The sequence below is a fragment of the Octodon degus genome, unplaced genomic scaffold (assembly GCF_000260255.1).
Source record: "Octodon degus isolate 3935 unplaced genomic scaffold, OctDeg1.0 scaffold00094, whole genome shotgun sequence".
Classification (NCBI taxonomy): Eukaryota; Metazoa; Chordata; class Mammalia; order Rodentia; family Octodontidae; genus Octodon; species Octodon degus.
This window is the reverse complement of record NW_004524670.1, coordinates 4,482,050-4,498,723: the sequence shown is the minus strand read 5'-3', so window position 1 is coordinate 4,498,723 and position 16,674 is coordinate 4,482,050. Positions and strand designations below refer to the sequence as shown.

Sequence of the window (16,674 nt, the reverse complement as noted above, 5' to 3'; positions counted from 1 at the left end):
TGAATTCTGCAGGTCTCTAGAGAGATCTGGGAATCTGTGTGTCAGACAGTGTCTCAGACAAAGCATATGCTTCAGGTCCCAGGACCACAGAAGGGGAGGGAAGGTTCTGGCAACCCATATCAAAGCTTTGAGATGATATCAACAGAATGTATTTTGTAACATGGCTTTTGAGAGGTCAAGAATGGGGAAACAAGGAAGAACTAAGATATAGCATGTGTAGGTATAAATTCTCTATGATGAATTACATATAGCATATGTATTGTTAAGTCTAATAATTGTATATAACAAGTTATAAGAATAAAAATAATTAAAAAAATAAAGCTAGCCTGAAAATAAAGAAAATAAGATGTTTCTTTCTCTCCTCTGTCCCAACACATTCTCTGCTCCTTGTTTCCCCGGTCCTTCTCTCTCCTTCTCTTCCCCATCCATGACATCAGCTGTTCAGCATGAAGAGCTGGAGTGATATGCGGCAGGAGGTGATGTTTCTGACCAATGTGAATAGCTCCAGTTCCTCCACCCAGATATACCAAGCTGTGTCCCGCATTGTTTGCGGCCATCCAGAGGGCGGGGGGCTGCAGATCAAGTCTCTCAACTGGTACGAGGACAACAACTACAAAGCCCTCTTTGGAGGCAATGGCACTGAGGAAGATGCTGATACCTTCTATGACAACTCTACTAGTGAGTATCTGCAGATCAGAGTCTTGGCCTCAGCCCTGTCTTAATCCTGGCCTCAGCCCAAGACACCTCCCTCCTCATCCTCAGTAGCAGCATTAGACATTAACATGTCTGTTTTCGCAGGAGCTTCTGCATTCCTGGGGGACAGGGTCTTAATCAGCTAATTATCCCTGTTTCTTTATTCAGAGACTGGTACATCTCAGGTGTACAGTGGTGTTTATCAAAATAAATGAATGACTGAAAACTGTTCTCAGTTTCCTGAAGAGGTAGGAAGGTCATTCCAGAGTAATTAAGATGAGATGTTGGTAGAAAGACAGATCCTGCATGATCACTCTTGTATGTGTAATCTAAAAAAGTTGAACTCATAAGAACAGTAGATGCTATGCTGGCCTCGCTCCCAGGTGCACTGAGCCAGCCACCAAGTCAGGGTGTGGTGGCGCATACCTATAATCTCAGTGCTGGGGAGGCTGAAAACAGAAGGATCACTATGGGTTTGAGCTGCGTAGTGAGACCCTGTACCAAATACATTTTTTAAAAAAGGGGGGGATATAAAAAAGAACAGTAGAAAGGAGGTAAGTAGGGCTTGGGGTGAAGGAATGGCAGATCCTGATGAAAGGGAACAAAGATTCAGTCACACAAGAGGAGTAAGTTTTGAAGATCTAATGCATAGCTTAGGGACTCTACTTAATAATACTGTGTGGTATACTTAAAATTTATTAAATGAATTGGTTTTAAGTGTTTTTACTTCTTTCACACACACATCCTTTAACTATGTGAAATGGATATATTAACTTGATTGTGTAAATGTTAACTTCCCTATATACATGGAGACATTAGGTTGTATATACCTTGAATATATGCTATTATTATTTATCAATCATATCTTTTTTTTTTGGCAGAACTGAGGATTGAACTCAGGCCCTTGTGCTTGCCAGGGAAGTACTTATTCCACTGAGCCATATTCCTGGCCCTCAATCATATCTTAATAAAGCTAGAAAAATTGTAAAAAGGATGAGAAACCAGTCCTTTAACAATTATTAATGTAACTATTGAGGTGAACTTTACAATAAAAATCTAAAAATAACAGCCACAACAAAGTCTAACATTTAGGTAAAATTTCCTATGCATATTGGCATCTATTTAAGTTACCACATTTTACCCTGATGAAAATTCTGCAAAGAAGGTCCTATAAGGCTGCATCTCACAGGTATAGAGCGGTTTAAGTGACTTCACGAAAGCCTCATCCCAGCTACACTCGCAAGACTTGGGCTTGAATTCCAAATCCTCCTGGGTCTGGGCTCTTCCCGATAGACCACGCTGCCTGTCACATGCCCATTCGTGGTGGTGCTTATGCACTATCTTTCTTGGATGCTGCGCTACTGTTCATTTTGTGTCTTTAGCCACAAGGCAGCGATAAAGAACCACGTAACTCCATAGCTACTCACCACACTTGGGCAGTGTTGTCGAGATGTGTGTCTTGGGTCTGGTGCCACCAGGGATCCAGTGTCACACTTGTAGACAGTGGTATCCTTTCCTTTGAGGACACACTACAGTTAAGCTTTTCTTCCCTTCTAGCTACAAGTGTGTCTTTCGGACACTGAGTAGGGGAATTATTTTGTGCATTACTTTAACAGGAGAACCTTTCCAGCATTAGAGGAAAAGGTGGGCATTAGAGGCAGCTCATGAAATGCCATTTCTCCCTCTGCCCCTGAGTGCAGATCAACTCAAGGGAGCCTTCATTTATACAATAGCTTTACTTGTGAGCAAATCCTCTATATAGAAGAATTGGGAGCTAGGAGTGCAGCTAGTGGAACAGCACAAGGCCTGGGTTCTGTCCCCAGCATCCTGCCATTGGCATCTTGTAGTATTTACAGGTTTGTGATAGCTTGAAAAAAAAAAAAGTTAACCAACTGAAAAGCTTAAAATGCAATTGTTTAAAAACAGGGAAAATCAAACCTGTGGCTGTTGTAACTTTGGATGTTTCAGTTTGAGATTTTTATTAGACATACATACACATGGGGTGATATCTGTTAATTAAAGAGAAAATTTTGGCTTTTGCCTAAAGATAAATTCTAATTTCAGACTTTTGGTTGCTCCTCAAGTGTTTTGTTTGTTTTCAGTGAAAACAGTCTGAGAACTGGCCTAAAAGTATGAGTTTCCTGTATAGGAAAAACATTTTTCTAGTTTGGTTCAGTTTTCAGTTATAAGGTGCTCTGATTATTCATCAAGCATCTTTCCAGAGCTTTGTAGGATTCCTCATGTGTCTGCCAAGTAGATGTCATGAACTTTATTTTTACAGTAGAGCAAGCTGAGGCTCATGTGGTATAGTTGTTACATGACTGTTACATGGTAGAGCAGGGTTTTGTACCTGGGACTTTCTGTCTGGCTCCCCAAGCCCTGTAGTGCCTACTGGGGTAAGGCCATGCATATGAACGAATACTTGTCTTCCAACATCATAGCTCCTTACTGCAATGATATGCTGAAGAATTTGGAGTCTAGCCCTCTTTCACGCATTATTTGGAAAGCCCTCAAGCCCCTGCTTGTCGGGAAGATTCTGTATACACCGGACACTCCAGCCACGAGGCAGGTGATGGCTGAGGTGAGTTACCCAGGCCCAAGACTCCCTTCTCACAATGCTTCCAGAATTAGGGCCATAAAGGCAGCTTCAGATGCAGTAGGCTGAGTGTACTCATAACTCATTGGGGATTTTCAAAGAATGAAAATTTCAAGTCTGATCAAGCTAGAGCTGACTGCTGGGGGACAGCCTCAAAGCCCTAAATATTTGAATCAGCCATAAGCAGGCATTTCTAGGTATATTTGAATCATAGCCACAGGCTAGCATTCTAGGGGAATGGGAGAGGGCTGGCTGGGAATGCTGAGATGGGGTGTCTTTTAGGGAACATTGAGTTCTTCTTTGTCTTTGCCTCTGCACTTTTCCTGTGGTCCCTGGCTCTCACCTGACTAGGTGAACAAGACCTTCCAGGAACTGGCTGTGTTCCACGACGTGGAAGGCATGTGGAAAGAGCTCAGCCCCAAGCTCTGGGCCTTCATGGAGAACAGCCAAGAAATGGACCTTGTTCGGGTGAGTAACTTTCTGGCTCCTGTGTGCCTGCTTGATGCTGACAGGAGCACTAGTCACAGTGCCACAGTTGATGTGAGAATTCTTTAAGTTTCACCAATGGAGGTGCAGTGAGCCTCGCTCAAGCCACATCTTTAAGCCACAGGACTGCACACCTTTAAAGCAGAAACCAGGGTACAGGATTAACCTGGTGCACTTTGACATCAGTGCCTCCCGTGGCCAAATATTGGTTTTCTACAAAACTTAGTAATGGCCAATATTTGGAGGTAGAGCTTGGGGATTACAGGACCCCAAGGACTTTCATTTTAGGCTGCAACTGCTGAGCATCTTCTCTAGTAGACTTCCTGTGATTAAGGAGGCCTTGGAAGGAAGAGTGGGAGCAAGAGTGGTGTGACTCGCATGTGTGTCAGGGATACCAGTTTCCAGGGCCTTGTGTGAGTGCAGAGTTGCATGGAATGGAATTATACTTAATGCTTCAGAGCCACTTGACAGGAATAAGTGCTCTAGAGACAATTGGATTCAAAAGCAGAGCAGTGTGAGAACAGAGTGTCTCCTTTGCTGGAGTCTGAGAGCTGTTTAATGGCATCATCCCTGTCTTGGGCTCTGAATCAGAATCATTACAGTATTTCCTATTGCCATGGTGAGGGAGGCTGCTTCCTTTGGTTTCAGCTGCTGTTAAGAAGCAAGAGAGAATTTCGCCACACTTCTTGTTTTGAACGTCGTTGGTCCATGGGTCAGTACTCATTTGGAGGGGATTCTTCTGCAGATACAAAAGCCTCCAGTGATATATGTGAATGCCTTTCAAAACAGGGTTGAGTGAGAAAAGCACAGGCAATGGTGTATATAGATTATACCAGTACAGATAGGAGTAGCTCATGCCCTATAAGCATGGCTATCTGTTGGACTCCATTCTCTCCCCCAGAAGGCATGATTCATTCAGAGGCAGTGTCATAGACATGTGTCCTCTCAAGCCCTTCCGGTCATGTTGAAATCCAGATTTCTACTAGTTAGAGCCTTGGGGAGTGGTAAGGAGCTCTATTAAAAGAACTCAGTGAATTCTGAGTTGGAGGCAAAGGTATGCTTTCCTGGTCTTAAACTGAGAGCTTACCTTGGAGGTGCAATCCGCTGAGGAGTCTCAGTTCCTTAGGAACAAGGTCCTTGCAAGCACGGCAGTAGCATTTATTAGGAATCCAGCTGGGAGGCCCCCAAAGTGTGATGGGAAGTGGAAGAGTGGATGCTGGAAGGAAAAGCATTGGATGTCTTGGAGGACTTGTGTGTTAAATTAAGAGTGTCTTTAGGCTTGGGGTAGCACAAAAGGGCTTTGAGCAAGTGAGGCTGTAGATGTGTTTCTCTGACATGACATGAGTTGGATAAGAAGATGGATGGGTGGAAAGTAGAAACTGAGGTAGAGACAATATCAGTGAGTGGTCCAGACATAAGACAACAGGGGAGGCGTGGTGATTGCTTGGTGGCAAGTGGCAAGGTGAGAGGCACCAGGACAACTCTTGATCTCTAACCTGTGGGTGGTAGGGATGGCCAACAGGCTGGCAGCCATTAGAGTCTACAGCACAATAAGGCAGCAAGGCTGTATAGATAGAGATCTGGCCATCATTAGACTTTGGGTAAAGTCAGAAGCCTTTCTTCCTGCTCTCCTTGACCTCAGGAGTATTTCTCTCCATGAGTGTGAGCTTCTCAGTCCTCAGCACCCTTTGGAACCTGCATCTGGTACATGAAGCCATGCCTAAGGTATTTGCTTCTGTGGATATCTCTTATCTTTTTGCTCTCTCTGCCTTTGTCCTTAGAGCTTCAGCCCCCAGGTCAGAGGCCTCTCTGTGACATCAATTTGCTCCTTCTTTTCTGAGCTGCTCTCAGCCCCTCTTCCTACTCTCATAGACTTGCTTTCTCCCAACGTACTGCTACAAGGCACTTGGGTCTCCTGGTCTTCAGACCTACTGGGCTGCCACACGGTCAGTGACCTCACTGGGCCCATCTCTTTGCGTTTCTTGGCCACACTGCTCAGAATCTGCACCTGGGCGGGGTAGATCACACCTCAAATGCTAACATCTCTTCACTCTGCTCTTATTTGTTCAGTTCAAGTATCCAAATAGAGCATTTTCAGAATTGCTAACCATGCCTCTGTGAACTTGGGTGAGGTACAATTTTGTATCTGTTAATAAAAATACACACGTAGCTTACTTATGGCAGTATAAATTGTTATTACCTATCAGAAAGCAATTTGGAATGAAAATTTGAAGACCTAGTAAAAATGTACCATCTTGTACACCCCTATTCTACATGCCCCTGGGGATAGATCCTACAGAAATAATTTGAAGGAAGTCACCATAGGAGATAGAATCTTATTGCTATAGTGATTGTTATTGTGCGAAATTGGAAACAGACTAAATTCTCAGCAGTACAGGAACAGTTAATGAAACTGTAGTGTATGCATATCCTATAAAAGCATTATGTTCTCATTAAAATAACAAATAAGAAGTCAAAGAGGGGAAAAAAGCTAATAATGCTGGTGCAAATAAGGCTGAGGAAAAAAAAAATAGTTTTCCAATCCTTGGAGAAAACCACTTCAGTGCCCAGGGCTTCCTCTTTCTGCTGGGGGCTGGGACGAGAGCTGCAGCTCTGTTTCCTTTCTGCTGAGCTTGCACTTGCCCCGTTTTCCTGGCAGTGCATCTGTTGAGGCCTCCGGAGATACAGATTGAACACCAGACTGACTTACTTTCTCTGTCTAAGAACCATGTGAGGAGCCAACGGGGGAGGGAACAACACATGGAGAAGAGGCCCCCTTTATGTCATGACCCGTGTGTCTCCATCTTGGGAATGGCTACATTTTCTTTGGTTTAAGCAGCAGCATCGTTTCCTTATATTAAGCAGGAGAAGTGGTCTCAGGCCTGAGAGGGGTTCTTATTTGTGACCATCGGACTGGGTCCCAAAAGAGGGATGTATCGCCGAGAGAAAGTGCACTAGAGTCTAGGGCTTGTGTTTTACATTTTGACTTTGGTAATTATTAGCTGTGTGACCTTATATTAAGGTTTTAACCTTTCTGAACCTTAGTTTTTCCATGTGTAATGTGAGGAATATTAACAGTAGCATTCTCATAGAATTGAGAGAGATGAATCTCAATGAGCATGAATCATTCACCATAGCAATGTTATTAATGCTGTTTTAGTTAGTGCTGGTAATTTGAGCTATTTGGCACAGTGAGAGGCACTTAGACTATGAATTTAGACTGGTCTTCTTACCTTGAGTCTCAGCTCCAAAGCAGTTAGCATTATGAACCAGCATTGGTTAAAATCCTAACACATTTTCAGCTTCTGTTTTCTCACTGTTAAAATGAGTACACTATTGTGTACCTCACTGTTTTGGATGAAGATGAACAAAAGGAGACAATGCGTGAAAGAATCAGTGCATCTTGTGGTTCTTGGCAAGAGGTAGTTGATGTTCACTGCTGTACGCTCTCCCTGGACTGTAGATGCTGTTGGACAGCAAAGGCAACGAACGCTTCTGGGAACAGCAGTTGGATGGCTTAAACTGGACAGCCCAAGACATCCTGGCATTTCTGGCCAAGCACCCGGAGGATGTTCAGCAGGCGAATGGCTCCGTGTACACCTGGAGAGAAGTTTTCAATGAGACCAACCAGGCTATCCAGACCATCGCTCACTTCATGGAGGTGAAGATGTGTTGCATGCATTGTTTAGAGAAGGCTTAGGGCTCTTTCTTTGAGATGTTGCAGTAAGATTAGAGACAGGGAAGTCTTGGAAGTGATGTGTAGTCTCCTTGCAGCAGTATCCACAAAAGGTGCTCAGTAATTGTTGCTTGATTGAGTAAATAACCATCCATTCTCTTCTAGGTTTCCCCAAGTTTTTATATCTTAAAGCTTAATAGCAACAAAGCATTCCCTTAAAAAAGCATTATTTATGAAACCTAATTCAGGATGGATTAAAGTTTTAAAATTTAATACTAAAAGTTATGGTACTTAATAGGGATGAATATAAGTCTTTCCTCATCTATTTATTGAGTTGGTTAATTGCTATGATTCAGCATTTGAAAGCACGCAGAGAGGAAAGTGAGGTATAATTATTGTTTTACTTCTTTCTCTCCATAAAAAATCAGTACAAATAACTTGTTTGTAAATACTGCCAACATTTCTCTTAAATTTCAGTTAATTGAAATGATCCATTCATTCTGGGTTGAAGACTGGATGTCTATTCTAGGAGGGATTAGCCCTTACCTGGATGATCTTATATGCAGCTTATAGAGAGGATCAGGTTGCTGTGCAGTCCTTGCCTCTCAGGGTCTGTCTTGGCTGCCACATGGCTTCCTGGCCACCTGCCAGTGTTCCCACGAAAGTCATTCTTCCATCAGTGTGTCAACCTCAACAAGCTGGAGCCCATTCCCACAGAAGTCCGGCTCATTAACAAGTCCATGGAGCTGCTAGATGAGAGAAAGTTCTGGGCTGGCATTGTGTTCACTGGAATCACACCTGGCAGTGTCGAGCTGCCCCGTCACGTCAAATACAAGATTAGGATGGACATTGACAATGTGGAGCGGACGAATAAAATCAAGGATGGGTAAGTTGAATCCTACACACCAGCCCAGTCTAAGACAGTCTAGAGCAGCTATCATGACTACAAGTGTTTCAGCTGAATTAACGAATTGGTAGCAGCTTCAATTAAAAAAAAAAAAATCATTGGTGGCAGTATTTTGATGAAACTGGCATATTTATTGCTAGGAGCTGTTATCAAAACTCATTAAGTGTTGGTATCTTTTCACCATTTTCACTCAAGAAAATTAATCTTGAGGAATTAGACCAGAAAAGAAAAGAAAACAAGGCTTTGGGTTCTCTATGCCAGTATTGTCTATTTTTATGAAAAGGAGCAAACATCCAATTAAAAAGGGAGTAGTTAAGTACATTTTGGTGTATCCATTTGATACAATGTTAGATAGCCACTGAAGATAGAGGAAAAAAAACAAACCAAACCAAATAGTATGTTCACTTTGATTCTTTCTACTTAAAGATACATGTACAAGTCAACTGAGACTAGAAAGTAAAGTACAGATATAAGGAGTAGTGCAGTTGTGTGTAATTGGATAGTTTAATTTTTGTGATATGGTTCCAAGGAATGTTTACTCACTTGTGGTTTGATTTTAGGTACTGGGATCCTGGTCCTCGGGCTGACCCCTTTGAAGATATGCGCTATGTGTGGGGGGGCTTTACCTACTTACAGGATGTGGTAGAGCAGGCAATCATCAGGGTGCTGACAGGCACTGAGAAGAAAACTGGGGTCTACGTACAGCAGATGCCCTACCCCTGTTATGTCGATGACATGTAAGTTACCAGCAAGCCACCAACTTGAGTTAACCAGTTAATGCTGTTCTAGGTGGCATGTTTGTGGGTATGAATGAATGATCTGAAGCTAATATGCCAGGTATAGGTGGTCTACAGTTTCATCTACAGAGACAGACCCATATTCACACACTACTGATCGATGTGCCTTCTTTCTCACCCATGGCTATTACCATTTTTGTTTTTTACACTCTACCTATTTGATCAAAATTTGCCCTCTGAAAATTCAAAGTCCATCATGAAAAACATAGAGAATTGCATGTATATATTCCCAAACTCTGAAGCAGTAGCCTAGAGTTATAAAAGTATATTTTCTGTAGATTTTTCCACTTCCTGTAAGTGGTTGATGAACCAAAGGAAACTGAACAAAACTTTATCTCAGGCTTTTTAGATAGTCTTTTAATGCTTAATCAGTAAGCTACTGCGTTCTAATTGTGGGAACAGTGTTTTGGGATCAAATGGCTCCTTGTTAGGACAAATGGACAGAAGTGTAGTTATTGCAAGCATTTCAAATATGTCGTGTCTTCGTCCAACATGAGGGTGTGTGTGTGTGTGCGCGCGCGCGCGTGTGTGTGCATACGCATACATGTATCTGGGAAGGGCACCGATACTTCCTTTATATTTTCTCTGTTTTATGCTGAAGAGCTATTTCCTAGGATAGCCAACAGTAACTTTTCCAGGACACCAGACATCCTATTTTATTGTTCTCAAAATTACTAGCCAGGTTTTTTTGAAGGAAGATTTTTCCAAAGACCCCTAAGCCAAGGTTTACTTTAGAAAGGGTGCCTTGAGGCGAGGCTGCTAGAGTTCCGAGGCTGTGAGCACCTTTGCCTTTTGTCATGTAATAAATGTGAAAATGGTAAAACTTGGAGGGGAGCCTCGACTTCCAAGTCCAAGTCTACTTACATTGCAAAGCTGCATTTTTTATGCAGATTTGGAGCCTGAAATATTCTTGACCAGTGTGGCCTGAAATGTCTTTCTGCACATGGTAAGAATTAAGCTAAGCAGATCAACAGAGGAATGACTTTGGAGATACTGAACATTTTAGGAGATTGAGTTCAAAATTTTTTTTAATGTTAGTTTTTAGTACTTTAATGTAAATCACCTTTATCTTTATTACCTTAATGTCATCGCATAGTTACCTGGTCACTACAGCAATCCCCCCAATTTTTTTCCTCATCAATACTTTATTATCTCATCAACACAACATGTTTGTGTCAGACTGCTTAGGAAGCCCCTGGAAGCCTGTGGATTTGGATGTCTGAAAGGCCTGCAGTTTGTGGCCCACATGGGGAGCTTCTTCTGGCGTGCAGGCTCAGAGGCCTTGGCCTACGAGCCTGGCTCACACTGCCTTTCTTCCCTTGCCTGTCTTTGGGGCCTCCAGCTTCCTGAGGGTAATGAGCCGGTCCATGCCCTTGTTCATGACGCTGGCCTGGATTTACTCTGTGGCTGTGATCATCAAGGGTATCGTGTATGAAAAGGAGGCCCGGCTGAAGGAGACCATGCGGATCATGGGCCTGGACAATGGCATCCTCTGGTTCAGCTGGTTCATCAGCAGCCTCATCCCTCTGCTCGTGAGCGCCGGCCTGCTGGTGGTTATCATGAAGGTAAGGCCACCCCACTCACTATTCTGTGCCAGCAGTGCCTGAAGAGCCCAACAGGGGCTAAGGGAGGAAAAGAACAAAAGCCAGGACTAGGAAAGATGGGGTCTTACCTGTCAAGGCTTTCAGTTTCATTTTAGAACTGGGGAAAGTGAGGGCGAGAGAGTGACTTGCCAGGATGAACCCAGCTGGTTAGTAACTAAGGGGGAACAGAACCCAGGGCGCATACTTCCCAGATGACCACACATGTGACTGTGTCCCACGGTCACTATGACAGTGTAGCTGTTCCTTCCCTGAGATGCATTGCTTGTGATTCTTCCCAAGCTTCTAAAATCACTAATCAGAAGGATGCATGTTGCAGGTGAAGTCATCTGGGAACAGAGGCCGAGGAGGAGTTTGACTTGGGGGTATTTATTGGGGATTGACGCTTGTGGAAGGGCTGTTGAGGATACAGGATCAGGCAAACAGAGAAGCGGAATGGGGTGCGTGGCCGGCCCCATGAGCTATCCTGGAGAACGTATAGCTTGTTGTACTTATTGCTCGTTCAACCGTAATGTCCAGCTCCTTACGGTTTTCCTAGGCCTCCTTTCCTGACCTTCCTTTCCCCAGACCCTCAGATATTGAGTGCGGGCCCCCCTGGAGAGGGGTGCACTCCCAGGCCTGGCAGCTCTGAAGTTGTGAAGACCCCAGAGCTGCAGACACCTGCAGCAACTTACTGACTACCAGTTATAAGCCCTCTTTTACAGTAGACCCGGAGCAATGAAGCTCTGTGCTTGCTCCATATGATAATATACTTTCCAATTGTTTTTTTTTTCCCCTATAATTATTTTGTGTAAAGACTCATCATGTAAATGTTTAGGGGGGATTCCAAAGGGATAGGAACTAACATTCAGTTGAAAATTAGCTGCCGCCTGTTACATGTGAGCACTTACTGATGCCGACTGATATTTAAAGCACATCCTACCTGCTTCCTTGTCAGCGCACTACACGACCCATTTAACATTCAAGAAAAGAAGGCTAAGGCAGGCAGGCTTCGCTAGGGTACCCAGCAGCATGGCGGAACCAAGGGCTGAGTCCATCTTTGTTAAGAACAGGCATTTGTGCCACTCTTTACACTCAGATCTGACTGTGAGAAGCCACGTGCTGTGCCTGTCACTCAGCCATGTGTGAGAGCTGCTCTGGGACAGCTGCGTGCCATGATGGCTTTCTGAGACATACACAGTGACTAAGATGAATTTGAACTATTCATAAGAGATCAGGGTATTGTCCGAATGAGGAATTCATGGTTTTCAAGGGGAAAATGAAGGTTGCCTGGCCCTAGTCCTTGGCTTCTGCAGAGAATAGTCGTGTGGGACGTTATCTCATCTAACTCTTTCTTAGTGCCACCAGTGATAGTCCTCATCAAAAAGAACCCAATTAGATTTACCCATCTGAGAAACACGGGGCAGAATTGTCCATTCAGATGGAGTGGAAAGCCCTGGACTCTATTCTATGCCAAGTCTTGCCATTATTTTTCTGTGAGGTCTTGAGTAAGTTGTTTTCCTTGGCTGCGGTTCCCTCATTAGAAAACTGAACAGTGTCGCTCCTCTGCACTGCCTCTGAGTTCAGCCAACCCCTGCTTTCTCCCATAGATCATAGGTGAGCACTGTTGAAGCAGCACATTTCATGGTCTCTTCCTTTCCAGCTGGGAAACCTGCTACCCTACAGCGACCCCAGTGTGGTGTTCCTCTTCCTGTGTGTTTTTGCCACGGTGACCATCCTGCAGTGCTTCCTGATTAGCACCCTCTTCTCCCGGGCCAACCTGGCTGCTGCCTGTGGGGGAATCATCTACTTCACCCTGTACCTGCCCTATGTCCTGTGTGTAGCCTGGCAGGACTACGTGGGCTTCACAGCCAAGATCTTTGCAGTGAGTAGCTCTGATCCTTCTGCACCCTTGCAGTCACAGCCACCTCAGGTGTTTGACTGCCCCTCTGCAGCCCACAAATAGGAGCAGCAGTTTGAGAACATTCGAGAGTCTTTCTGCTGTGACTTGAACCCCAATTCTAGATTCTAAGGTGTTTGAAGGGAGGTATTATGTCTTCTTAAATTATTTACCTTTAACCCTCATGGTGAATGCTGATTGGATTAAATTGAATGAATTGTTTTCAGAGCTCAGACTCTACCTTGAACATGGTTGGGGATAAATGACATTGGAGAACAGATTTAGCCACTAGTGTCATCTCTGTCCTTTATCTCCCATCCCTGTTGGCCACATTAAGCTCACTACAACATCATGGCTGCAGATAGAACTGGAAGGTCCCAAGGTCCAGACTGGTCTGTTCCAGAGTAGTGAATTCCTTGTGTTTAGTACGGTGTTTCACTTGAGGAAGATTTTCCAAACTGAGCCACACTGAGGAACAGGTGTCCTGCCTTACCCCAAATCCCTCCCATGGACAGCTCCTTTCCTTGTACACAGTAGGAGTGACCTTTGAGGGTGTGAGAGGCCGCACTTCTCCAGCCGTCTCTTGGATCACTTCTAAGGAAAGCTGATAGGCACTCCTAGGGCGCCCCATTGATATCGGCACCCCAAGCAGACACTTCTGACCATAAATGTTCCCTGGTTGAGTGGGGAGCCTGAAAAGACCTTGATGAATGTTAGTATGCATGGAGGAAGCAGGGAAAAGACAGGATCGTTGAGCCTTGGAGGACCTCTGGCAGCATAGAGTTCTAAAAGTTTTACATGCTGTCAGACATGCATTTCTGAAATGCATGTGCATAATGAATGGCTATAAATGGAATCATTTTATATGCTGCAAGGGAACCCACTCCCCTGAAGGGACTCTGTAGGTGAATACTTCCATATCTTATAATTGATCTATTTTACAAATTCATATTTCTCCAGGTGGAATTACATTAGAAGTAATAGGAAAATGAGAGAGACAGAAGAATAGATATGTGATTTTTGCCTCTTTTCTCCCAGAGCCTGCTGTCTCCTGTGGCTTTGGGGTTTGGCTGTGAGTACTTTGCCCTTTTTGAGGAGCAGGGCATTGGGGTACAGTGGGACAATCTCTTCAAGAGCCCAGTGGAAGAAGATGGCTTCAGTCTCACCACCTCAGTCTCCATGATGCTGTTTGACACCTTCCTCTATGGGGTGATGACTTGGTACATTGAAGCTGTCTTCCCAGGTATGCTGAGTTTCCACCCTGCTTTGACTGTCTGCTAGGGAAAGATGATTTCTGGCTGCAGAGCTTTCCTGTCTTTGTGCCAGAATTCCTGCAAGGTACAGAGTTCTCTTGAAAGTGCCTTGGGCTTTAGACCCAGAGCAACCAAGTAAGTCAGGCAAAGGGAGCAGATGCTGAAAGCGCAGCTGTTACCCCCACTGTGGCTCTCAGTACGTAAGCACTGTCCACCAACACTGTGCTGTATTTTACATACTTGGGAGATGATTATTATAGCCTGTAGTCTTCAAATGAGAGGGGTAGCTGGAAGAAGTGAGGAACTTGCCCTAGGTCACATGAATGGGAAGTGTTGGGGCCTGGAGGTCAACCCAGGGGGCTTCCACTGGCTCCCCGAGCCAGGAGCTTTGTGTCTTGTGTCGTTGACTTGACTCTGTGATTCTGTGTCCCCAGGGTGGGTACCTCTAGGGGACATGGTTTCCTCATTACAGGTTGTGGATAATACAGTATAGTGGCTCTGAGCCCTTGCCTGTGATTTAAATCAAATTATGATGCAATAAAAATGCATTTTGAAACCTACTTGACCAAATCAAAGATGAACCTGTCCTGAGATAAATTTTTTTACAAGATCTAATTCTCAGAGAGTAAAGTTTTACTCCATTTGGTTCACTGTACAGCTCTCCTCTGAGGAGGTGTATGTAGGTAATGTTTGTTACTCTGACCTGAATGCCCCTCGATTTCTTCCTTGCAATGAATAGTCAGTTTTGAATCTGAATTCAGGTTTTACATCCTTAATTTATTGACTATATGATGTTGGGTAGGCTACTTGTCCCTAAGTTTACTCATCTCTCCAATGGGGATGGTGCCTATTTTATGGGAGGCCTCTTGGGAGGCCTCAGGGTGGTGCATAATGTGCAGAGTATGTGGAGGCTTTGGCAAGGATAGCTCCGTCTTTCCTCATCTCTGTTCTAGTCTGCTCCTCCTCCAGAGAGTGTGTCGAGGAGGGGACAGGTCCGGCTGAGGAACCTTAGGGATACTGGGATGGTTCCTGGCTTTGATCAAATCTATACTTTGCTTTCAGGTCAGTATGGGATCCCCCGGCCCTGGTATTTTCCTTGTACTAAGTCCTACTGGTTTGGCGAGGAAAGTGATGAGAAGAGTCACCTTGGTTCCAGCCAGAGGGGAGTATCCGAAAGTGAGTGTTGCTGATCTGTTCTCCCCTTAACTTAGTGCTGCGGCCCTGCTGACTGTCAGAACAAATGACAGCTCTTGCACTTGTAGAGATTTTCAAGGCCCTCTGGAGGCAGAGGAATTGTACACATTTGCTTTTTCCAAATTCTCCCTTGCCCTGTGTGTCCAGTTTTACTTCCTTGATGGGGAATCCCATCCGAGTCACCGAGGACTGTTTCCTTTGTTTTCTTGGCTTCTTGGAAAGTGTCCTTTGATCATTGTGCTCTTATTTCCACCCTCTCATGCTGGCCTGCTCTTCTAACAATCTACCATGAAAAAGTAAAGATAGCCGCAAGGCCTTTTGCCTGCCTTGTCATGGTGTTCTATATGTGACCTGTGTAGGTTGGCGCCAAGCAGCTGCTGTAGAGCTGAGCCGCTATTTCTTGATGTTCTTACCACCCGCCATGCATGACCCAGAGCGCTAACCCTCTTCTAGCTCCTGGCTGCAGGTAGGAATTCCCCCAGTTTAGCAAAGGCTCTGTCTGGGTTCTTCATTGAGGTCTTTGTGCTCTGCGTGGCTTCCTTCCTAAGTAGTCAACAGAGCCTTCTGCTGTGTTCTGTGTCCTTGTCCTGATGGCCAGCGCTAAGTGTGATGTTCTGTAGCCTGGCTCCTGGGCCTGGCATTTTACCTCCATCTGTCCGGTTCCAGCTCTCCTCCTCCTCCTCCTCTCTGCATCCTGTTCCTATTTCAGTTGCACAGAACTGCTCAGGTGTCATGTTCTGCCACATGTTGGTACCTGCGTCTGTGTTGTTTCCTTTCACAGGAAACCCTTTGCTCCTGCCCACTGGCCTTTTAACTTCTCACCCTTCCAGGTCTAGTTCAGTATCTCCTCCCAAGAAGCTCTCTAAGTTTACCTTTCCCTGAATTTGATGGCCTATAAAACAAAACAGAAAGACACCAACCTTTTCATTTTAAAATGTAGACTTCGAAGAAGCTGCAAAAACATTCATGTGAAGAGGTTCCTTCAAACTTTCGTTTTGTTTCCCTGGGGATAAGACTGTGTGTAACTACAGTATAGTCACAAAACCATGAAGCTGACATTGGTACACTGCACACAGCTGCGTAGTCCTTCAGCTGTCACATGCACTTAATCAGGTGTGTACTCACGCACATGTGTGTGGGTGTTTAGATCTGTTCAGTTTTATTGTATGTATAGATTTATGTAATCATTGGGTCAATTGAGACAGAAGTCCTGCCCCACCACAAAGTGCATTCGCACCACTGTTTCATAGGCGCAGCCACTTGCTTTTTTTCCTACTCCCTGACGTGGCTGAGCTCCTTACTCATCTTGCCCCATTTCTGTAGTTTTGCCTCTCCCTGGGTGTTGTGAAAGTGAAAGTAAAATAGTAGGTAACATTCTTGCTGGGCAGATTCCAGCAAGAATCTGGTATGTGGTATGGATGTACCACAGTGCTGGGGCATTTTTTAGACGTATTTAAAAAAAGCCTGTCAGTATCCTATATCTTAATTGTTTTTCAAGTCCTTTTCCTTCAATTGACTTGAATGCTCCTATGTCATTGAATTCTTATACCTGACACTCATACTCAAATAGATGCTAAATATGTATATATATA

The 16,674-nt window shown here is 44.4% G+C and overlaps 1 protein-coding gene across 5 annotated transcripts in view; it reads left to right on the top strand.

Annotated features, from left to right (window-relative positions):
* Positions 1–16,674, top strand: part of Abca1 (ATP binding cassette subfamily A member 1) — a 131,761-nt gene that overhangs the window by 74,249 nt on the left and 40,838 nt on the right. For all 5 annotated transcript variants that reach the window (XM_023722935.1, XM_023722934.1, XM_023722931.1 and 2 more), the window contains 10 exons: positions 438–678; positions 3,135–3,274; positions 3,641–3,757; positions 7,239–7,436; positions 8,132–8,337; positions 8,919–9,095; positions 10,498–10,720; positions 12,399–12,620; positions 13,674–13,878; positions 14,951–15,064. In XM_023722935.1, coding sequence (XP_023578703.1) covers positions 438–678; positions 3,135–3,274; positions 3,641–3,757; positions 7,239–7,436; positions 8,132–8,337; positions 8,919–9,095; positions 10,498–10,720; positions 12,399–12,620; positions 13,674–13,878; positions 14,951–15,064 — 1,843 coding nt within the window. The remainder of the gene's footprint in view (positions 1–437; positions 679–3,134; positions 3,275–3,640; positions 3,758–7,238; positions 7,437–8,131; positions 8,338–8,918; positions 9,096–10,497; positions 10,721–12,398; positions 12,621–13,673; positions 13,879–14,950; positions 15,065–16,674) is intronic.